The sequence below is a fragment of the Ctenocephalides felis genome, unplaced genomic scaffold (genome assembly GCF_003426905.1).
Source record: "Ctenocephalides felis isolate EL2017-DRISC unplaced genomic scaffold, ASM342690v1 CF-g0.4_SCAFFOLD_01886, whole genome shotgun sequence".
Classification (NCBI taxonomy): Eukaryota; Metazoa; Arthropoda; class Insecta; order Siphonaptera; family Pulicidae; genus Ctenocephalides; species Ctenocephalides felis.
Genome location: NW_020538040.1, coordinates 85,343,922 through 85,369,200, shown reverse-complemented (window position 1 = coordinate 85,369,200; position 25,279 = coordinate 85,343,922). Strand labels below are relative to the sequence as shown.

Here is a 25,279-nt window from a genome sequence, read left to right as displayed (position 1 = left end):
CGGCCCTGGGTATAATCATAAAAAGTTATTTTATTTATGTTAACCCCGATTATTAGGTTCTGTTAGTATTTCAACATCAATTCAGAATTATGCAATACACACATATATATATATATATATATATATATGCATATTCATTTGCAAGACCTATTAGATATGTATGTACGATATGTATATTGTATATATGATCAATTGTTCCAAAGTACATTGGGTATTGCTTAATACTTACTATCCTAATACTAAACATCATGTCAATCAATAATCAATGTACGATCATAAATAATTCCTAAACGTAACAATATCTTTCCCACTGACTAATTTGGATCCGACCACGTGTTTAACTCGCGCCAAAGGCTCGCGCATACGATCAAAACTATACGTACATGATTAGGTGTGCTATATACGGGTACATGTGTGTGTGTTTTCGTGTGAGTTGCATATGCACATCAACCCCTATTTTCGTTGACACACTCACGACACGTTCCCACGCCACGCGATATCTCACCCTCTCTCGTAAGCTCTGACCTAAGTCAACTGTCTGCTACCCCCGTAATGATATAACACGCACTTAATAGTCTCTGTATTATATACAAAGCATTCAATTCTGCACCTTGAGATCTTCACATGGAGAAAAAAATGTTTATGCTCTATCTCTGTTTTTCAAAGGTATTATATTGCTTGTTTTGGTCTCAACTCCTTAAGGACCGTTTGGTGACCACCAATCAAATTAAACAGGGCCGGTTTTGGGCTGCCAGCATTAAGAATTAAGTATATACATTTTAATTTTTTATACTTTTATGACTTTGATTATAATATATATTTATAGTATTGATATGTTCTAATTAATGAATAATTATTTAACGAATGCTTTCGTAAAAAATATTTTTGATTTACTTGATTGACATTGCATACACACACACACTCGCTTCCTCGTGTGGACGGGGTCGCGAGTTTAAGCCCCCGCTCTGGAAACCTGACATCGGGCAGCAGCGACGTCCACTTTCACTTGAAAATATAGATCAAAGATATGTTTTCAATTGGAAATAGCCCATTTCGGGCACTGAGGTGTAAAATGGCAATGGAAAAGCTTTTTCACTAGTCTTCCCTGAATCGAGTTTAACTCAACTCACAAACCTGCTTTAGGGCAGCACTACCCATTATTAATAAATATATATTTAATCATATTTATACGTCATTTGATTTTATTATAATCAACATCAAAAATAAGGTGCCCTTTACCGCATATACTGTGCCGGCCCTGTTTTGATATCAAAAGAATAAGGAACAGAGCATAACATAAACTCTCCCAAAAATATTCACACACAGGTCGAGCCAGCACGGGCCGGGTGCGCGCTCGTCGTTCGACGCGTTCCGTTGATCTCCTTCTATCTCGTAGAACATCAGCGCAAGAAAACACTCTTTCTGCTTCTCTTTACATCACGAACACGTGGTGTGCAATACACGGGACATATGTCTTGCGAGCCTGGGAATTTCGGACGGGTGCGAGCTTAGAGCACATCGTCTGTGATCGGCGCGAGGCCGTGGGAAAGCAGAGCAGATTTCACGAAGACAGCGCAGCCGATAACCACCGCTTGATCTGGCATCCCTTCACCAATACACCGGCATGGCTGTTTGACTCATATACAATACGGCTAAAAATGAAGGAAACAAACACACTCTCGTGCAAAGATATATAGTCCGAGAATAGAGACAAATACACGGGCCATGCATAAACCATATGGCATACGGCTTAGGTATTAGGTTATAACGTAGCCGTTTACGGTCAAGAAACAAGCAAAAACTCGATGTCTAACCGTAATTTGAACTACCGTTCCTATTAGATACTTTATGTTGTTGAAACCTTCACCAGTTTTTGTGTTTGTGTCTCATTTCCTTGTAGGGATACAACGATAAATATCTCTCTTTCGTGCATTTCTTTGTGATAAATCGTACATAATTTGGTTATTGCTATTATAATAAGCTGTGGTTCTAAACCTTTTGTCTTTTTACTATTAGGCATAGAATTGTTTAATTGTTTATTCACCTAACAAGTTTTACAAGGCCGTGATTTGCACGTTATAGAAATTAATTTGGAAAGTGATTTATTAAATGATCCAATCATGTTTGCGATTAGATAAAATTATATTAATAAATAATATTCTATAAATAAATTACATTTCCATCAAATTTTTGAAAATTAGATTAACGCTTGCAAATCTCGAGCATAAATATGTTTTAATCATACAAAATCTACATTAAATGATATTAATTAACTGATAATTGCCTGTTTTATCATAGCAACAGCGTTACTGATTCCCCAAATGTTTGAAAGCGCTGCCACGATGTAAAGAACAATGATATTAAAACACGGACAAAAGCAACAAATCGATTGTAAATTTTATAATCATTCTCTCGTTTCTTCACATTTCATCTCTTTTGCACTTTACTGTGCGTCCATATATCGGGCCTTCTCGGCCACATCGCATTATTATGGTTAAGTGACAACTAAATGCACAAGAGTTCTTCTCTCCTAGATTGTTGTATCTTTCTCTGTCACTCTGATGACATCGCGTATATTGCTATTCCCTTCGCTGCTTCAATTTTCAGTGTGTAAATTTGCAATCGGCCATGCCGTACTGAACGAAGAACGGCTGACAAAAAACCGTGGGAACTCCGCGCAAGCGGAAGCACGTGCTCAGCTCGCTTATCCGCACTCGTCGGCCCATTGTTATGTTAGAGCGGCGCGCGAAGTCATCATTATGCCATTGCAAACTTGAACTAACCGTATTTCTTCACTGAAATGCCACTACAAAGAAGTTTCTTATGTTGATAATATGCAGTTTGTTGTGTTAAGAATGCACTATGTTTAACGCAGGTTTTTTTGTCTAATTTTAGCGGAACTATTTTTTATGAGAATTATCTTAGAATGTTTCACAGAATAATAACAGAAATTAAATATCGGTGATTTTAGATGACCGTTATATGTTTTTTCATAACTAAACTTATCGCTTTAAGGATTACAAATAGAGTAGAGCGGGACTTAAAGCTCCGCGCATTTAAAAATATTTGAATGTAGAGGGAAAAGTTGTATAAGCAGCTACACATTGATTTTTTCGTTATCGGGAGATAGGTAAAATACAATGTTTGAAAATCTATAACAAAAGTTTTTTATTTCGTTGTTAGTTTTTTTTGGTTGTGAGCACTGTTGTTTAACTTACGAAATCTTAATATAATTTTTAATTATTCGTTATTTAATTTTTTTATATTATGTATTGTTATTTTTAAGTTAATTTTAACAGTTTTTTTCATATAACGTCTACGAAAGCTTACATGTGGACGGGGTAAAATTTTGTAAAATCCCTTTGAAATTAAAAATAAAACGATGGACCTATTTGTCTCCTGGCCGTCCCATTTTACCCCGCCTATGGGGTAAAAAGGACAAGGTGATAAATTTTTGAGAAACAGGAAAAAAACCAATTCTACAATGACTTAGCTTGAAGATTTAATGATCATAGTCAGATGGATGTTTGTTCATATGCGATATTTGTTGTGATATAATTGATTGGTTTTCACAATATAATTGCTCGAAGTCAAATTGGACCTTTGTGTCCCGCCCTGCACTTTGCAGTTAGATGAACAATACATTTTAGTAATTATACTTTTCAATATAAAGGCGGGCTCGCCCGTAGGTAAGCAGTTAAGAGCGACGGGACTTGTTTCAGAGGTCCCGGGTTCGATACACGCTTCGAGCAGCCTGTTGTCAGGCAGCAGTGACAACGATTTTCACTTGGAAATATAGATAGCAATATGTTTCCAAGTGAAAATAACCGTTGCCCGGCATTGTTGCACCAATAAAAAAGTCAGCCCTATTAGATTAATTCTAATAACAAATGTCATCAAATATGGATGGATTAACCATTGGGTTACCATCTAAAAAATACGAAGTGAGGAGAAGTTTCAGCCCAACAGCTCATAGGACGTAAGGTTCTGATTGCTGTTAAAAATATTCAAAAAAAATATGTATATATATATAAAGGCAATTATTGATTCATATGCATAAATCTATAAATGGATAGTTCTTATCTGTAAATTCTTTCACCTGTTGCAAGTAATTTAATTTATGATTATAAGACGTGTTTATCCGCCGTTTATTATTTTTATTTTATTCACTTGTATAAAATATCATGAAGAATTAATCTCTTTGCCATTAAACACAGTCATTAATTAAATCTTATAAAATGAGATAACTGTCATTGCGAAACGCTGGCATGTTTCAGCAAATTCGTTTAGCATAACATTTAATGATATGGCAAAGCAAATATAAACAAATCGAATCCGGAGCAAATTAAATGCCTTCGAATTAAATTAACAGAAACGAAATGATTTTTTTGCAAGTACAAAATCATACTTACCACATAAGGTAGCCGTGTGCGCTGTTAATAAATTATAAACGCTAAAATTACACATGCACCGATCAGTGCAAATTAAGGCATTTTTTTTAATGTGAAATCGCGCCGGGAACGGGACGTCGGTATTCGGGCGTTCATTATTCGTTTTTTTCTCTTATCTTTCTTTTTCATTAACAACAACTCCCCGTATAAGGCACACATATTCAAAATGCACGTGTGACAAGCACACACGCACACACGCACACAAGCGTGGATGCTACGGATCAGGACGATTCTCGAGCTAGCGCAGAGCGCACACCTGCCATAATTCCCACAGTTTCTTCCACGGGGCGAACACGAAATGATCGACCGGCCTCGTCGATCGCTCGTATGGCCTAAGTGCGCGTGACGATTAATAGAACGTGCTGGCCACGCTCTATTGGGAACTATCCGATATTATTGGATATTCCTATCGTTCCGGAGATAAAGGGATGTGGGCTTGTTGATACCTGATTGGGATCCTCATGAATGCGCTTCTGAATATTTATGCGCAAAAACAGCATACGCAAGGTCGTGTGAACAAAATGATCAGGTGCATTTCATCTTTCCGTATTAAGATCTTTCAGCGTATTTCGGTACACACTACTGGCATAATGATCATAATAGCAGACAAAAGAATTTATTAATCGTTGTAATTAATTTTGCAAACAGATATTTTAAAAAGTAAATTAGCTATTACAAGTGGCCGGAGAAGGGAATCGTATATTATAATGGAGCAATTTAATTTTTTGAAATGATAACAATCACTTTTTTTATATGTAGCTAGGAATGCTCAAAGATGAATTAATTATTTCAGTATCAATTAGTATTTAATAATTTATTATATTTTATTGTCTTAATAATCATTTCCTGATCAAAATACCAAGAGTCATTTATCAAAGAAAAACTATTATCTAACTTTTTATTTAAAACGCATTTTGGTGGGTAATGCGTATATGATAAGACAAGACCCCTTATTGATATCTGGTTATTCCTAACTACCTATAATTAAAAACAATAAAAATGTATCGCTTGTTGATAAGTCACTGGGATTTTACATTGCATCATCAATAGCGGTATTTTTTGTTATAGATACTGTGTTTTATATTATACGTCTAAAGATATCATAGCGATTTACTCTCCATCTCCTAAGATACTATTTGTAACTTTATATATATAAACTTAATTAAATATCATAGACATAAAATCTATTTAAAGATAACCACTGTCTTGAAGGTGGTATTATTTTAAAAGCTTTCTTTCATTTTAATCATGATTCACAACCATTTTATTACAAATGATACTGAACTAAAAATGTTCCGATACGTGGTATCTTTTATAAACACAGCATATCAATTAGTAACTCTTTTAGATAGGAAATGCCGCAATTACTCTGAATCTTATTTTTAGATATGATTGGGTCAGGTACTAATTTAACAATGCCTTTTGATAAACTCATTTCATGGTTTCACATTTCTTTTTACTTAATGCAGAATTCCTGTACTAATCGGTTTTTGGACTGCTTGCGATAAGATGACAATATTACATTTTATCTTTTTCTAGTAATAGAATCTTTTAAACTTTGATTATATAAAAACCAACAGATCGTCACACACACACACATATGTACATATATATGCAGATATTTGTTTTCATCAATATTTGATATTTAATTAATTTTTAACCAGGAAACTTTGGCAGGTAAATATTTTATATCAAAACTAAAATCAATTTAGGTCAGTATATCGAATGTGTCAATTTGATGGATGACGATCACCATCCAAAATTTAAGCTTATTACAATAACATCATTAATAAGGACCTGTGCACACATACTCATACACAAAAAATGTTATTTTATAAATTCATTCCATAATATATGCCAACGACTTATTCGTTAAGCGACATATCATCAAATCACAATCTCGTCAAGCTGTTTTAATGACTTTACTATAATAAATGAAATAATAGTACATATTACAAAATTTTCTTTCTATTAATTAATTTGTGGCACTGCAAACATTTTCATTATCTTGATACAAACATAGATTTGACTTTATTTGTAAATAATTTCCTTATAATAACGATTGTGTAACTTGAATAAATGTAATTAAAAGAGATTTTTATGACTTGATATTTTGTAACGTCTCGTTATTCCAATAAATTTGATTCAGATTCTTACTTCGCGTATCAATTATATAGCGAGAAAATTAATAATTTTTAAATATAGGCATTTGGATCAATTTGTGAAGCACAGTTATATAACATTTTGTATCGTACAACAAGAGTCATGTCATTATAACCTGCGTCCATTGATTGGGACTTTCGATTTTATTCTTCGACTTGTACCCGAGCCGGCCTACTATATAACTTGCGAGATAATAAGCGCGATTCTCGTTCTGTAGAGTTAAATTTGATCTTACAATTAGTCGAATCTTGAATCAGTTCTGCTCGGACCGTAATGATGTTTGTTACTTATGTATGATGATGATTGCAAAAGAATAATAATTAGTGACTTAATGAGAGCGCGATTGGAAATAATGAGATTCGGATTTTTTTTGGCTTGAACTCGCCATGCTACGAATTAATATTTATTTCTGTATTCATCGATTCGGCGGTCATTATCTTGCAAATTGTATTTAACAATCACAAAGCATATTGAAATCATTACAAGATTTCTCAACTGGCGTAATCAATTATGCTTAACACAAAAAATGATTATAGTGCAATATATAACCCAATTCAAATTTCAGTCAGGTTAAATAGTCAATAGATTGATAATTAATTTAATTGCAAATGTCGCGATTTATTATATTATTATTAGGATTCAAATAATATAAATAATGTAGGGCAATTTGAATTTGAGCAATTATATTGTGAAAACCAAACCAATCATATCACAACAAATAACACATATCAAACAAACATCTGACTGTGTTAAGTAAAACTTCTAGCTAATTCATCGTTGTAGGAATGTGTTTAATCACTGTTTTTTATAAATTTGTCATTAGATCCTTTTTACCTCATAGACGGGGTAAAATAAGACAGTCAGGGGGCAAACAAATCTAATGCCTTATATTTAATTTTAAAGAAAACATTAATATATAACTAATATATAAATTATATAATGTATTTTTTTTAGTATTTTAGTCAATTTAAAATAGTTGATATAATATTTTATCGCAGCGGATTAGATCTTATATATTCTGAGGAACATGCGACTTAAAATTGAAATAAAAACATTGACCAGGCCATTAATTTATATTTATTCAGCAAATAACTCATCATTATGAATATGAGAATTGATTATGTTCGAGACTATTGTCATTTGGCCCGCATATTATGTCAAATGGATAATAAATGATGACAACTCCCAGCGTGGACAGTGGATTGTGTATCATAACACAAATAGAATGTAAGTGATTGTTATACGTAAGTGACCGCTTCCGCTGGACGTCTGATTGCACATGCACGAATACTGTATATGTACTGTTAAAACGTTTTATAACGCAATTGATAACAATATCTCTTATCTGACATTATTGTTCGACCGCGAGTGCACTCTGTTCTCTTCCCAGCTTCTGTGTACGTTATGCGGCACTTACTTTTGTATGCGTTTCTTAATGACGATGTCTCTTCTCAATTCAATTCTGCAAAGCGTTTATCGTGAAATATGGTTAACCGTAAACTACAATTACAATTCATTCATTTTGTATATAATTGGTAGATAATTTTTTGTGTCGAAATGAATTATTAAATATTGATAAATATTAACCTAAATATTTGATATATGTTGAGTGATTTCAATCCGCTCGCATCACATTCAATGTGAAAGATTGCATTACGATCACTATATTAGATAACAATCGTAATAAATATGTGAACGCTATTAACCAAAAAGTAATACATAAGGTTTTAATTTTATTATTTATAAGACGAGCATACGCCTCGGTTTGACCTGGATAGACCCGGATTTCAAACTTGTGTCCCGGATTTTTCTAAAAGTGATATTTGCCCCGGATTTAGATCTTTTGTCCCGGTTTGTCCTTCAAAAATTAATAGGTAAATTAACAAAAATTATGAAAAAAACAAACAAGTGCTATTTTTTTGTTCAAATTAATTATGAAGAAAATGGTATAGAATTTTATACAGGGCTCGAAAGCGAAAAAACATATAGATCGAAAAATATAAGATATAATATAATATCAGATAAAAAATATTACATATAATCGAATAATAAAGTTCTTATTAAAAGTTTGCAATTCTGATCGAACGAATTCATATAAACTACATAATCGAAAATGTAACCTGATTAATAAAATCTTGTGACTTTGAACCATTTATTGTCTAATTAAAAAAATCCACTTACTTATGAATGATTATAGCAAAACATAACTCTGTAAACATGATAAGATATTTAGGTAATAATTATACCTAATTAATAAAAAAATTTGCATTTTTTCGAATGATAAGGAAATATACATACATAACAACATATCATACGATTTGGTAAACAAGATAATGCTGTCGTTTATTCGAACTTTTCTCGTACGATAGGAGAAGTGTTGTTCAATTAGCGATAACAGTTTGTGCATTGTGTTGCTAATAGCTGATCGTTTGTTGCCAAAGTGGCATGGGCCCTAGGGGGACTTATGGCACGATGAGCAGCCAGTGTCCAGAATCTGCCGGGGGGGTCTGAGTCACAGTGCGGCGATAAGTCGCGCGAGTCTCGCACGAGTCGAAATGAGTCACGCGCGCGCCTTTGCCAACGCGTGTTTGTATCAAAAAGCGATCCCCCCGCGCTTCTAGTGCAACAGCATCGTTCATCGTTCCCGACCATTACATGTATCTCTTCAATGATATCCCAAAGCTCGGCTCGGTCCTAATCACATCCCGTGCGAGTGCGACAGAGCAGAACGTCGCCCCAGAGCGAAACGGCGAATCGGTACTAGTGTAGCGATATGTACCTCTAGTATACACGCTATACGGCTATACGGCTACACGGCTACACGATTCTACGGCCATACACAAACGGCAGCTGCACCGAGCGCACGCACACACACGGACCCATACAACGATACACAGGTGGTCGGCTCGTGTGGGAATTGGAATCAGTCCGTCGTTCCCACGATCTCATACACCTGGGACGGGTATATAAGCGCGTCCTGCACCGCTAGAACGTCATTCAGAGTTCAGCTCTCAACTCGAACACATCTACCGCACTAACAGTCTTGTACTATCATTTATAAACACGCATCCTAAAATAAAATAAAATACTTACGATATTATAATATTAACACAATTTAATATTATAATTTTTTGACAACGTGATTTTGTTGTCAATTAAAAATATCAGTTTTGAAGTGAGTTTGAAGTGGTGATTTATAAAAATAATAATGGGTTACGAAATGGTGTTCGCTAACAGTGAAGACGGTACCTTGCAACCGGTATCCCGCACTCATCAATATCGCAAAGTAATGAAGCCGATGTTAGAACGTAAACGTCGTGCTCGCATCAATAGATGCTTGGATGAATTGAAGGAGTTAATGGTTGGCGCACTACAACATGAAGGTGAAAATGCAGCAAAATTGGAAAAAGCTGACATTTTGGAATTAACTGTCAACCACTTGCACAAACTGCGCCGTCAACAGCGACTTTCTGCCAATCCTGTTGTGGACGCTGACAGATTCCGCGCAGGATTCACTCATGCCGCTAATGAGGTGAGCCGTTGTCTGGCTGCCACTCCTGGTGTGGATGTGCGTCTAGGTACTGAGTTGATGACGCACCTCGGACACCGCCTAAATGACATGGATCGCGGTATTGGCATGTCACACATAATGCAACAATCGCCAATTGCACCCACCAAGATCAGCATGCATCAGCCAATGCAACATCAACAACCGATGATGCAGCAACATTCCGTGCCGCTGACCCCTCCCGGATCGCCTTGCCCTTCGCCTTTGGATTGCACCGCTACCGCCGGCGTCATAACCTCTGATGACAGGCCGGTATGGAGACCGTGGTAAATAATCAAAACCACAAGTAATTAAATCAATTTCGCTCAAGATGGAAGTAAAGAGACGTCTGATCAAGCTTTAATTAGGATTAACAAACTATTGTGATATAGGATATAGGGACATTGAAATAGAAGAAACTACGAATAATTCGAAATAAAATGTCACTGCAATTTTACTAGAAGTGATCGTGTACCTGTCGCGAGAATTTTTCTTGAAGTTTTGTTTTTGAATATGTCGCCCGTGTTGTGTTTGTGAATGTGTATTCTCACAAAGTTTGATAAAGTAATAAATGTAATATTTTTGTAAACGGGCGGCTTTCAAAATATTGTTTCAATAATCACATTGTCTTCTTGTTTTTATTTTTTAATAGAATAATTTTGTTTGTATTTTTATAAAGATTATTTTAAATTTATTATTAAGTTTTGTATTACAGTTACATATTGTAATCGCTGTGATACTATATACAATAATAGAATATTTTCTATGTTTTCAAAGAAGATAAAAAATTATTAAATAAAAAATGAAGTCTAAATATGAAATAATGTTTTTAATTTTTTCTAAACTTTTTTTCAGATATTTTGTTTTGATTGGATTCTAATATGTGTTTGTCATAATATCTGTTTGATGATAATATATTTTGGCTATCATTCAGTTCATTATGACTATATTTTTTACTATTAACATATAGTGTTATTATATTACAATATTTATAACATGTCTGATAAAATTTTACTGGCATCAGATCGAGTTATAATGTCATTCGTATATGTCGCAAAAACTGTTTGATGAAACATATCTATTGGACATCAATCAGATTTTTAAACAACATACAACATATATATATATATATAGTTGAATTTCTTTGGATTTATTTATTAAATCAGATAGATTCAAATTGTGTTTGCAACGTTATATAAACTACATTTACAATTATTACTCATAAACTGATATGTAAAACTAAATTACTATATCTTGTTTACAATTAATAACATATAATAATCTACCAAAAAATAATATATGCAATAATTAATTAACATACACCAAATTGAATTTACCGTTTTGATTCTGGCAAGTAAATATAAATGCTCAATATTTTCTTGATTTGTAAAATATTGTAGACATTTATAAGTAGTAATTTAGACAAAAATAAAATATGTAAATACAATTAAAATTAAAATAAAAATATTTAAAAATTTTGATAGAAACGCTTTAATGTTTAGCAATTATTTCACGTTCATATTGCTATGATCTTTGTCTAAAATTATTACTTTCATGTTATCAACACTATTCAAAAAATATTATTTGTACATTTAAATTCTCAGTTAGATTCTTGTGTGATTTTCAAAATCATGCATGCATTAACTACGTTAGATTCAATGTTTTTTATAATTATATTATAAGATTAGTCGAGAATCAAAAAACTAAATTTTATTTTTTAAAAGAACTGATGTTATTTGTATTTATTGTTAGATGAATTCAGTTTTAATTTACTATAATGTTCTCTATTTTATTATTTTTCATATCTAATTGTAAGTATACTTTGCGTGAAGCATACGTACGATTTTTTATGAAATACTCATAACAGAGCAGTTATATTATAATTTTCATTTAATTAATTAGTTTGTTTATATCGTTTTATATTATAAAACAATAAATATTTTACTAATTCATTATTTTATTCACATTAAGAACTTAGTTTCTTGTTGGATAATATTATAATCTTGGACAACAACCTGTATTGGCACTAATTGCAAGTAAACTACTTTTGGCTCAATAAAAACACTTATTTTTTTATCTTACGCATTTAACAGAAAATTGAAAATATTTAGACGTGATAGAATATTATTATAAAAATATACATCAGTTGCGTTCTAACTATTGGTATATCAACAAAATAAATATTTAATACACTTCAGAGTATTAAATTTATAGAGTAAATAACTACACAAAATATTAAATTAGTTAATCAGAAGTGAAGTAAGAATTTTTTTTTCTGTTTTTTCAATTAGATAGATTCGTAGATTAATGAAAATTATGAACCGAAATATGAACATTCGATTTGTATTGATAAGGAGACGTGCTGATTATTTTTTGGCGATGGCAGGTCTAGCCGTTCCGAAGATATGGCAAAAAGTGCCAAAAACGGTAACTCAGGTTTTAAGAGAACGGAGCGTCCGATTTGAATAATTCAAAAAACATTTTACTTGTATTATCAAGATGAAGAACTGATCAAATTTTCATAAAGGCAGGTCTAGCGGTTTCGGAGATCTAGTAAAAAAAAATAAAAAAAGCCATTTGGTGGTCAAAAATGACATATGCACATCAAATTATCAAATATTTTATAGAGATTTTAACAATAAGTATAAATTTTGTTTACATTCCTATGGGTTTCGTACCATTTCCGTTATCCGCTAGACGGCGACGCGGCGCTTACGCGCTTCGATATTTTGTATTTATGCAGTTAAAGCAGTAGGATTGCTTTGAAAAAAAGTTCAGAATTTCCAAGATATTTTAAAATAATTTTTTCTTCAAAAAGTCTTTTTTAACAAAAAAAAGTAAATTTTTGTCAAAAATTTCTAATTTCTCAAAAATCTAATTTTTTCAGAGTAATTTTTTTTTCAAAAATGTTAATCTTTTTAAAAAAATATATTTTTGGTACTGGAAGTTCCAGCAATTTGCCTTAAGACACGATGCCCCACTAGTTTATATTAACCATTTTCATTCGACTAAACTCTGTCGAAGGTATTTGAGCTTTATCTCTGCTACATGTATTTCAGATAGTTCTTACTGATGGAGAATATTTGCGTCTGATATGTATACAACCATACATGATTTTATTTCATTCTTTGAATATGTATAATATTTAAGATCTCCTTGTAAGTTTTCTTAAGTGACTAATAAGAATTCAAAAGTAATAGTGCATTTCATTCTGCTTTAAGTCAAATTGCTGGAAATTCCCGTACGGTTAATTAAATTTTGAAAAAAAAAGATTTGTTTGAGAATATAATTTATTATGAACATTTTTGATTTTTATTTTAAAAAACAAAAGTTTGTATCCGCACACACACATCCATTTTTTCAAAGGTATGCCAAAATGTTTAAAAGGCCTTGGAAAAGAATTACTATCCTACGGGAAGGTATATATAGTTATATCGATACTTGTTTTCACGTATCAACTCCAAATTTATAGACTTAGCAATTATGGATTTTTAACCCTTACCACTCTGATGCCGCGAAATCGGCGAAAAAATTCATATGAATCTCACAATTAGCAAGTGGAAAGGGTTAATCTATATTTCTGTCTGACTATCCGAAAGTTTACCGAAAAGATTTAAAATATTAGGATCTGCATATAATCAAGAAATAATTCATATAATTATGTCAAGAACTGCTTCATTTTTCTGTACTCCAAATACAATCTCTTGTTTCCCTATTTTTCATACTTATTGTTAATACTTTGTTAATTATCTCCTCGTTGTTCGCTTGTTACTGCCTGAAAATGGTCGATTACTTATAATTCAAGTTTAAAATTCTGAATTCTAAATTTAAATTCTATTTATAATTTTTTTGAAAAAAAATCTAACAAAAATCTGTAGTTTTAGTTTATTTTTTGTTACATTTTTTTATTATATACATACATGAACTTTTAATTTAAAAAAAAATGTAATTTATATATAAATTTTATATTTTTTGTATTTATTGATCTTCATATAACGCGGTACCATTGATGTGATATATCTTTAAATGAACTTTAAATTCAATAACAATTTAAAATTCACATATTTATATTTTTTATATTTATTGGTTTTCATATAACGCGGTACAAATGTAAAGCATCATTTGTACCGCGTTATATGCTTTATATAAACTCAATTCAATAAAAAAATTAATTTATATATAAATTTTATATTTTGTGTATTCATTGGTTCCCATATAACGCGGTCAAATGATATGATATTATATCCTTAGATAAACTTTCAATTTAATAGGAACAATTTATATTTTTTTATATAGTTTGTTTTTTACATTTATTGGCTAATTCAGATGGTGAATTTCTTATATATATATATATATATGTATTTGCATCGATTACATAGCCTCCTGTCTGTGCAAAAATACTTAAAAAATGTTTCCACAGTTTTGCAAAACAAAACTCTCCTTATTTTTCTTATTAAAAAAAATCATGATTATCGACTGGTTAGTTGTATCAATTTTAGTGCAAAATTCTGTCACACATTTTTAGATATAAAATACCATGTTCAATATCCACTGATGATGACATTAAATTGAATGTCGAAACGTTTGGAATTAAAGATTATTTTATAAATCTTTGCTTTTTCTTTGTTTGATGTAGTGCCCTTAAGAACTCACTCATATATATATATATATATATATATATATATATATATATATATATATATATATGTATATATATATATATATATATATATATATATATATATAATAAATTGCGTATTTTGCTAAAAGTCCTAAATACCGTCCTAAATTTATACTGAAAGATCAATATTTTATACTTAAAGTTCTGTAACTGTACAATATTTAGTAACTAAAGTAACATTTAGTAAATTAATAAAGTTTTTTTATAATACCTGATATTTGAAAATATTTAACTATATGATGTATTATTACTATACCAAAAAAATATGAAATTCAATTTGGGCTTCACAAGATGACCTTCGGATAAGAAATACTAACGTGTTCAGGATACTTATAATTAATAACATTGGCATAAGCCTTATGTAATTAATATATTTATATCACTTGGGATTAATGTTATACACCCTTTTGGAAAGGGCTTCGTCATTTGAAAGAATTAAGGGTCGGTTGTTGACAGCATATACGTCTAGTAAGCACGCAACCATTACTTCATATTAATCTTTTTTCAAAAATATTTTAACCGCAAGATTAAAAATGCATTGAAAATATTAAAAAAATGCAACTCTTATTTTTTTATATATGTATGTATCAACTGAATTTATTTAATTTAATTAACTTATTATTATGGAGAGCAATAGCGAAATATAATATTAGTAGAAAAAAGTTAATGTAATTAAAATGTCGTTTTCACGAGAACGCATTCCCAAAGGCTTCACTATCATATGACAATTAATATACTATGTCATTTTCCAGTTAGGAAAAAAGTAACATACCTAGAAATTACATCTTTCTTCATAATTTTGTTATAAATGTCAATATAAGTTCAGTACCAAATGGTCGCAAAACTATGTATGTTTTGCGTTTTGTTTGAACTATGCTTTATAAATATTATTTATTTATTATTACATTGCTGTCATTATTATTTATATATATTATATTTAATTCAATATAATACATACAGATTCGCCCAATTTTAGAAAATATAACTATAACTAATATATGTATAATTATAATCTTAAATTATAAATTAATTATGTATAATGTAGTAGGGCGGGAACAAAGGTCCAATTTGACTCTGTGCAATTATATTGTAAAAACTCAACCAATTATATTACAACAAAAACAGATATCAAACACACAACTATCTGACTAAGTTCAGTTTAAGTTTTAAGTTTTAAGACTTTTTATTTTAATTCAAATTTGGATACATTATATAAACATTATGACTTACAAACTATGTACATCTATCAAATTGATAACAATACATTAAATTAAATTATGTTTGTAAATGCCATACGCATTATACTTATATACATTAAAGATTTCAAAATAAACTAAATTTAAATCTTGGTAAAAAAATATCAACAAAAAAACCAACTCTTTATAATATTAAGGACAAACACAACTAAGTTCAGTAAAACTCCCAACTAATTCAAAATTGTAGCAATATGTTTTTTGTTGTTTTTAAAAAAAAAAAAATTTTCATTTTTTATCAAAAACTGGTTCTTTTAATTTCATAGGCAAAGTAAAATGCGACAGCTAGGGGCAACAGGTCCAATGTCTTATTTTTAAATTCGAAGGAATAACTACATATATCGACCAATGCAAAGTATAAATTTTATGGGTACATTTTCTACAGAGGTAACACTGTATATAACCTTGATCTGGTGTTGCGCCAGAAATATTCATCTGCAGGGTTGGAATAACTATTTAATTAATTTATCTCTTGTAAAATTGCTTTTTTCTAACTTTTTTGTTTACTAGTTTTCATTGTTTACACTTTTGCCGGGGTGAAGGTTTAGTTTGTTGTTTTTACCCCACCGACGAGTATGCTTTTATAGATGTTATATAAATAAAACCTAACTAAAAATTAATAATACACTTTATAAAACAATTAAATAACGTATACTTGAAAATACGACGTCGTAAGAATCAAGCTGATGGCTGGTTATACATCTTTTTCCCTCTACTTTCAAATAATATTGTTAAAAAATTCTTAACTTTCCTTGTTTGTGGGGTATATATATAATATTATTTTACATTTTACTATTTATATATAATCATGTAATAAAAGCAATGATCATTCTAATTAATAAATAATTAAGCAATTATTTGTTATACCATTTGGGTTTCTTCTATATTATTATATATTGTAATTTGTGCTAATTACTTAGGCATACTCTAACAATGTGATCGCGTTGAAACGAGACACTGTTTCTCAATATTATTTCAGAGCTAATTTATTTTACTTTTTCTCATTATTAAAAGAAATAACACCGAATTAAAAACTAAAAGTACAGTATAATATTTACTTACTAAAAATAATACACATTTTACACATGAATCAAAAATCATTTTGCAAAATTAATATTTTAAAGAAATTCTTACATTTATATTTTGAATTACGAAGGACTTTGTTATGTGTTAATTTTATTAAAACATTATTTAATAACAAACAATCTGAACAATCTCATTTTTTCATTCCTCTGAATACCTTCTTTACAAAATATCGTTAAACTTTAACATTCATCTTGCCGTAAAATAGAGCAATGTTAAGTAGGGGATATCTTTTGTAGCGCTTCTCATACAAAATGGTACTAAATACTTCACTCATGCATTAATATACCACATCACAAAGATGCAGTAATATTTTTTTTTATTTTCTATGTTAATTTACAACTGTCCAGTTAAGGACATTTAATAAATTTGTGGAATTTACAATTGTCGGCCGTAAAGGGACATTGTATACTAAAGGGGCATGTTAGAAAAACAACTCAATAGTTGTTTTCCCATTCGATATAATATTCACAATATTTTAATGATAACTATATAATCTTAACTATTTACTCATAACATTGTTTTCTGACATTTTTCTATGTTAGGTTTTTTATCTAAAACGCCTAACTGTACAGCAACCACATGGCATTTTGACAGAAATTAGTACCATTATGTATGAGAAGCGCTATACGTAACATAGCTTAGCCATAACATTGATCTATTTGACGACATATTAATTTTGTAAGAATAAATTTAATTAACAGTTATCCCAACTCTGTATGGTCATCAATTTTTCTGACAAAGTTTCACAAGGTTACATGCAGTGTGATCTTTGTAAAGAACCCATGAAATAAGTATTTCAATCAAAAGTTGTATTTACCTTATTTTATTGCGAATAATTGTGTTTTAAGAAATAATGAGCCTGATTAGATTTAAATGAATAAAATTACCTACTGATGCAAAATTTATAATAGTAAAAGTTTTTTATTTTTTATTTTTAACAGCAATCAGAACCTTACGTCCTATGAGCTGTTGGGCTGAAACTTCTCCTTATTTCGTATTTTTTAGATGGTAACCCAATCAATGGTTGATCCATCCATATTTGATGATTTTGTTATTAAAATTAATCTAATAGGGCTGACTTTTTATTGGTGCAGCAATGCCGGGTGAGGGCTATTTTCACTTGGAAACATATTGCTATCTATACTTCCAAGTAAAAATCGTTGTCACTGCTGCCTGACAACAGGCTGCTCGAGGTGGGTATCGAACCTGGGACCTCTGATTCAGGTCCCGTCGCTCTTAACCGCTTACCTACAGGCGAGCCCAATAGTAAAAGTTGATTTAGAATAGTGTAAAGTTTTTCTTTTTTCTGTTTTACAAAATATCTTTAGATTACAATTTATAATTTTGCTGTTTAAGCTAGTAATTAAACTGTATTGATTAAACATTGTAGTTATTACTCAGTAAAGCCCCTCTAAAGTTTAATATGAAGTAGTAAGTTTGTTTGTCGTCCATAAGGTGAAAAGGACCGGGTGACCCAATATCACAAAAATAGCAAAAAATACATATTTCTCTTCTGATCATTTAACTGGAAATTTTACTGAACATCGTTCGATAGTTGTTTATTTGATATGTATTATTTGTTGATTATTGTAATGTTAGATTGGTTTTCGCAGTATAATTACTAAAAGTTAAATTGGACCTTTGTGCCCCGGCCTACTCCATGTCCCATGTATCTTTTAAGAGGTTAGGGGTACACGGAATTTGTAAAAACTCAATTTTTGTTTTTATGCATTTTCGTTAAGTATTATTTCTTGAAAATATTCTTTAAAAATTTCAAGCTTATCCGATAATTACTTTTTGAGTTATTCTACTCTTACCAGCGCGCTGAAGCATGTGGGGAGCTCGATACTTATACTCAAAATTATTCTCCCTTACCTCCTGATGTTTTAAATGCTACTAAACCAATTTATGATGATCTCAGCAGTGACATTTTACTTTCAAGATGTGTAGGTGGATTCAATCAGGATAACTAGTGGTGCATGGCATCGTGTCTTAAGGCAAATTGCTGTAACTTCCAGTACCAGAATTAAATAATCTAGAAAAAAACAGTATTCAATAAATTTTGATCAATGATTAATAACAATTGTTTTAAAAATTTTCAAATAGATAATTATAATAACTATACATTTTATCGTTCATAAAATATACAATGATGATCTTATTGCTCAAAACACTTGAGAAAGTTTACATTAGAAAAAGGTGCCGAATAAATTCATCTGTGGATATATTTCTTACGATTAGCATAACGCATTTGATATACATTTTGAAACTGAATTGTTAATTTAAAATTCATATTTGAAGTATATAACTTTGTATATTTTTGAAATATTTGAAAAAAAAAATTCTGAAAATTTTGAAATATGCTTGAACCGTATAAGTAAACGTAAAAAATTCACGATCTTTTTACGGAACGCAACAAAATTGTAACAAAATTAGTACTCACTTTTTAAATTTTTATCAAATATCTATTAATTTGATAAGCATATATCTAATGATCATTTTTGGCCGCCAAATATCTATCTTTTTTAACTTTTTCTTCTGTATCTCCAAAACCGCCGCCAAACCTGCCTTATCAAAATCATTCATCAATCCTTCATTTTGTCAATGCAAGTAAAATGTTTTTAGAATAATTCTAATCGGGTACTCCGTTCTCTCAATAACTAAATTACCGTTTTGGCACTTTTTGTCCCATATCTTTGAAACGGCTGGACCTGACTTGACCAAAAACTAATCGGCATGTCTTCTCATCAACAGGAATCGAATGTTTTTTTAATCATTCAAATCGGTTGATTCGTGCGCCCGAAATCGCGGACAAATTTGTATCCAAATATATATACACACATATATCTATCCAAAATGTTCAGAAATCTTCAAAACGTGAAGATATGCAAAAAATTCAATTTTCGATTTTTTGCGATTACTATAACTTACTCTACGGGAAGCTAATAATGAGAGCTTCAACCAACTAGTGTGGCAAATATGCCCAAAAACCGTGAATACTAGTTCTAAAATCGTACAAATTGTTGCATACATATATATAATCATTATTAATGATTATGGATACCCTAGGACTTAGATAAGGCCCTAGGACTTAATTGTGGGTCTAATTCCCCTTGATATGCTGAAAAATGCGTTTTTCTCAAAACAATGTTTACGTAGATTTTAATAAAATTTATGCAGCTTTTAAAATACATAATAGACTCGGGCCTAATCAAAAGATTTTTTGTTTTCAAAATTTCAAATATCAAATCAACTGTTGAATTTTTCCCAAGAATCTACAAAAAAATTTCGTGGCGCCGCCATTTGGTTAATTTTTGCAAAAAGGCCCAGGATTGTATATTCATAAAACTATTTTTTTTTATTTGATTGACTTTTGACGAACTTTCAAGGACTTATGATTGTCACCTCAAGGACTTTATTTTGAAACTAGGTGAATACAGACACCGATAACTTTGGAAATATTTTTTCTTAATTTTGCGTAAAATTGAGCAGTGTTAAGTAGGGGCTATCTTTTGTAGCGCTTCTCATACAAAATAGTACTAAATACTTTACTCATATATTATTATACCACATCACAAAGATGCAGTTATGATAACATTGTTTTCTGACATTTTTCTAGGTTAGGTTTTCTATCTAAAACGCCTAACTGTGTAGCAACCACATGGAGTTTTGACAGTATTTAGTATCATTTTGTATGAGAAGCGTTACTTAAAATACGTTTGCCATAACATTGGTCTATTTTACGACAGATTCGGTCCCTCAATTGGTTGAAATGAAGCATTTGTATACCTTGATTTAACACTGAATAAGATAACAATATAATGTAACGAACGTCACAGCGATTTAATTCAAAATCATAAACATTGAAAATTAATTACATTTTTACAGCTTTTGCAAAAGTAGGTTTTTATTTCCCGAAATTGATACATTGTATATACGAAACTGTATTTCCAGAAAATCCGACTTGTTTATATTATTTTCCACGACGCTTCAAGTCATTCTGGTTCGCCTGAGACTAAAATTGGAAAAAGTATGTTGGTCTGTATGTGATCCAAAGTTTTACATTTTGTCGGCGTACATATTTCAAAAATTTAAGAACCATTCGATGAAACTCGATAGGCTTCATATCAAGTTGTACAAATCGCGGATTTATATAATATTAATGTAATCAATAATAGAATAATATAAGCAAATGTATTTTTGTCTGTGTCTGGTATTCGTCATAGAAGTTGTTTATATGATCGTTTTAGAAGCGCAGGATTTTGCAGACATATAAATACATTTGAACTTCATCATGAAAGGGTTTTTCATCATAGCCGTTCAGGGTGGTAGACGGAATAACTTTGTGCATATTAGTGTTTTGTGTATTATCCTGTGACTATAGATTGCAAATCGTATCTGGACCCAAAAAATGAAACGAAATGGATGGTTAGTATTAGAAATAAAACTTTATATATATTTTTAATTATTTTACGTACTAATGTTTATATTTCGCCACAATTTAGAAAAGTTCGATGAAGTAAAATATTTGTTCAATAATTGAATCGATTGCATCAAAACAATTAAAATTAATGAGTTTATAACTATTTGTAAGAAATTGTTTGAAATTATTGTATATATTATTTACATTAAAATTAAATATATACATACATTTGATGATTTATTTTTAATTAGTTTGAAAACTGTGAAATAATCACACATAGTGGAAAGTAGTAGGGACTTGAATAATTCGATATTTTAAATTTTTTAAAGCTTAGTAGGAAAACGTAGTAATTAATATGATAAATACTGTTATCTGAATTTTGATATCATATCAAAGCTATTTATAAAAGTACCAAATAAAAAAAATATTTTTAAATTACATTTATTATTTATATTTTTTAACTTGCAATACCTACTTCGACTTTGTTTGCGTGGAATTTAAGAAAAACTTTTGAAGTTTTGCATTTTTATTTTGATAGCCATTTATTTTCAGTTTTCTGTAGATAGTAGATTTATTAAAATTTTTATTTATATATAATATTTGGCGTATCACTTCATTTATTTCATTAACACTTTTGGTCTTTCTCATTGTTTTAGAGAGATTTGACTTCCTTCAAATCTTAGCTAGTGAGCGTACATTTAGAAAATAAATAATCTGATCTATAAAAATTTATTTTAATTGAAAACAACTATAATCTTATTAACAATTTCAATGCACATTTATCTTAATATTGAATACAAATGTACTTAATTCATAATTAATTTTTAATTAATTTGAAACGTAATTTTACTTTATTTGATTATTAAAATATTTTGAATTAAGGTAAGATCAGATAAAAAAACAAAAACCAAATTAATTACCCTTTTCTTAGTTTCACGCGGACGAAATCTAGGGTATACCTAGATCAGAAAATGTAATAAACATTTTTTCTAAAATAAATATTCTCAGTTACGTCCAATTACATCAGCTACCTGGTAACAATATTTCGTCAAAATCGGTCTAGCCGTTCCTGAGATTAGCCCAAACAAATAGACAGGCAGACTGTTGCAATACCTGAGCATTACAAACAAATAATTCAATTTTATTTATAGAATATAGAAATATATGAATTTTGCCTGACTCGATGCAAAGAATGTGACACTTATGCTTTAAAGATCATGCATTATTTTGGAAAATATACAGGAGTAATAATCATCTGTAAAAATTACTTTGTAAAGCACAATACTACAAAAACTTAATTTACCTGCTAATGACGGAATACATAACTAGGGGTGTTTTTAAAGATTGATTTTTGAGAAATTTAAAATTTTTGAAAAAGTTTGCCTTTTCTTAAATTTTGAATTTTTTACATAAGTGCGTAAGCGCTGCGCCGTACAGTAATGGTTGAAAATTATAAATCTACGTACGGAACTCATATAAATACAAACAAATTTTGCATTTAGGTTCAAAAAAATACTAATACATATATATATATATATATATATATATATAGATAAGCATTGGTACGGAATCCATAGGAATGCAAATAAAATTCATACTTATTGTTAAAATCTCTATAAAATATCTGATAATTTGATGTGCATATGATCATTTTTGACCGCCAAATGGCTCATATTTTTATTTTTTTCTCCATATCTCCAAAGTCGTTGGACCTGCCTTTCCAAAAATTTAGTCAGTTCTTCATTTAGTCAACACAAATAAAATGTTTTTTGAATTATTCAAATCGTACGATCCGTTCTCTTAAAAACTGAGTTACCATTTTCGGCACTTTTTGCCCCGTATCTTCGGAACGGCTAGACCTGCCTTCGCCAAAAACTAATCAGCACGTCTCCTTATCAATACGAATCGAATGTTTTTTGAATTATTCAAATCGGTTGATCCGTGTTCTCGAAATCGTCGACGAAAATTTGTATCCGCACATACATACATACACGCACACACACACACATACATCCATTTTTTCTAAGGTATGTCAAAATGTTCAGAAGGTTTTGAAACGTAAAGATCCATAAAAATTTTCATTTTCGATTTTTTCGCGATTACTATAATTTGCCCTACGGGAAGTTGAAAAGGCAGTTTTTGAGAGAAATAAGCATCCGAATTGAATGATTCAAAAAACTTTCTGCTTGTGTTGACAAAACAATTGCTTTTGGAAACAAAAATTTTCGTCAATTTTTTTTGTGTATATTGAAAATAATACAGATTTCAATTTTAATTCTGGCTGAAGTTTTACAGCTCACTTCTATACTTTAAATAAATAACATTAACTTTGTAATTCATTTTATATAATTCTCATAAATAAATGTTAGAGTATTTATAATAATCTATTTAAAAACATTCAATATTTCTCGAACATTTCGTTACGGTACGGGAAGTTCCAGCAATTTGCCTTAAGGCACGATGCCATGCGCCCCACTAGTTTTATTTTTGTATGCAATGTATTATTGATTTTATGTTTATTAAATATTTTATATTTATTAAGTTCAATAAACAGACACTAGCTCTTAATATTGTCTTTTAGATAGAGCGCAATTCAATCAAAGTTTTGTATGGAAATAGCATAAAAAAATTTTGCAGAGCGTCAAATTTTCAATAAATTTGACGTCAATTCAAAAATGACACGAAATTTCACTTTCAATTCATTTGTCGCTAAGTTATACCTAAACATTTTTTTTTAATCTTCAAATTTTTTTCCATGCTATTTCTATACGAAGTTTGATTGTATTGCGCTCTATCTAAAAGACAATATTAAGAGCTAAAACTTTGAGAGAATTGTTTTTTATCAATTTGGAACCATTTGAGCCCGTGGGAGCAAGGAAATTCAGAAATGCCCCCATTAAGGACCACCCTAATATACATATATAACTTTTACTTGATATTAAAAAATATATTATTGCAATATTTAAAATTACGAATCTCGCCACAGGAATGAGGAACTTTCACCGGGCAATCACCATGCTCGAACTCCATCCCGAGGTGATGTTTCCATCTCGGATGCGGGCTCGAACTTCGGTCTTGCGCTGGGTTTAGGTGGCCTAGGCGGACCAGAAGGGGTCAAACTCACACGTAGCAGACGCATTGTTCTCACTATGCAAGGTTTCATTAGAGAATTTTGCGCTAATACGAGTATACATGGTGTCAAATATCTCGGAGAGAGGCGGCGATCGACGACTGAAAGGTACTAAATGTATCCTACTATAATGAACTTAGCTGAATATTATTATTGTATTTGTATTCCTGTTACGGTCTCATAAAAATAATACAGGTATAATTAACTTTCCGAAGGAGAAGTTTGTTTTCATTAAAAAATCCGATTCGCTAATTTTATGTTTTCTCGACGTTTCAAGTCATTCTGAATCGAATGAGACCAAATTCGGAAAAAGTATGTGTGTGTGTGTGTATGTGAACAGATTTTTTGCCGTAAATCGACGTTTTCTCGAAAACGGCTGGGCCGATTTCAAAAATTTAAAAGTCATTCGATGTATCTCGACGAGGATTATCGTTTGTCAGTTTTGTGGAATGATCGGCCAAGACGTTTCTTTATAAATAGCAGAAAAGTGAAAAATTTTTCGTCCACGTTTTAGCCCGCAATTCTGAACCGATTATGAAAATTCA

The 25,279-nt window shown here is 30.6% G+C and overlaps 2 protein-coding genes across 4 annotated transcripts in view; both read left to right on the top strand.

The window, feature by feature from the left end:
- Positions 1-25,279, top strand: part of LOC113377013 (pickpocket protein 28) — a 226,726-nt gene that overhangs the window by 190,002 nt on the left and 11,445 nt on the right. For 2 of the 3 annotated variants that reach the window (XM_026617174.1, XM_026617173.1), the window contains one exon: positions 24,591-24,842. In XM_026617174.1, coding sequence (XP_026472959.1) covers positions 24,754-24,842 — 89 coding nt within the window. In that variant the 5' untranslated portion in view covers positions 24,591-24,753. Of the gene's footprint in view, positions 1-21,508; positions 21,610-24,590; positions 24,843-25,279 lie in introns of those variants that run through there. The other variant, XM_026617172.1, reaches the window with a different exon arrangement.
- On the top strand, positions 9,445-10,710 carry LOC113377014 (enhancer of split mbeta protein-like). The gene has a single exon (XM_026617175.1). It carries the CDS (start codon positions 9,823-9,825, stop codon positions 10,450-10,452), a length of 630 nt encoding a protein of 209 aa, XP_026472960.1. The 5' UTR covers positions 9,445-9,822; the 3' UTR covers positions 10,453-10,710.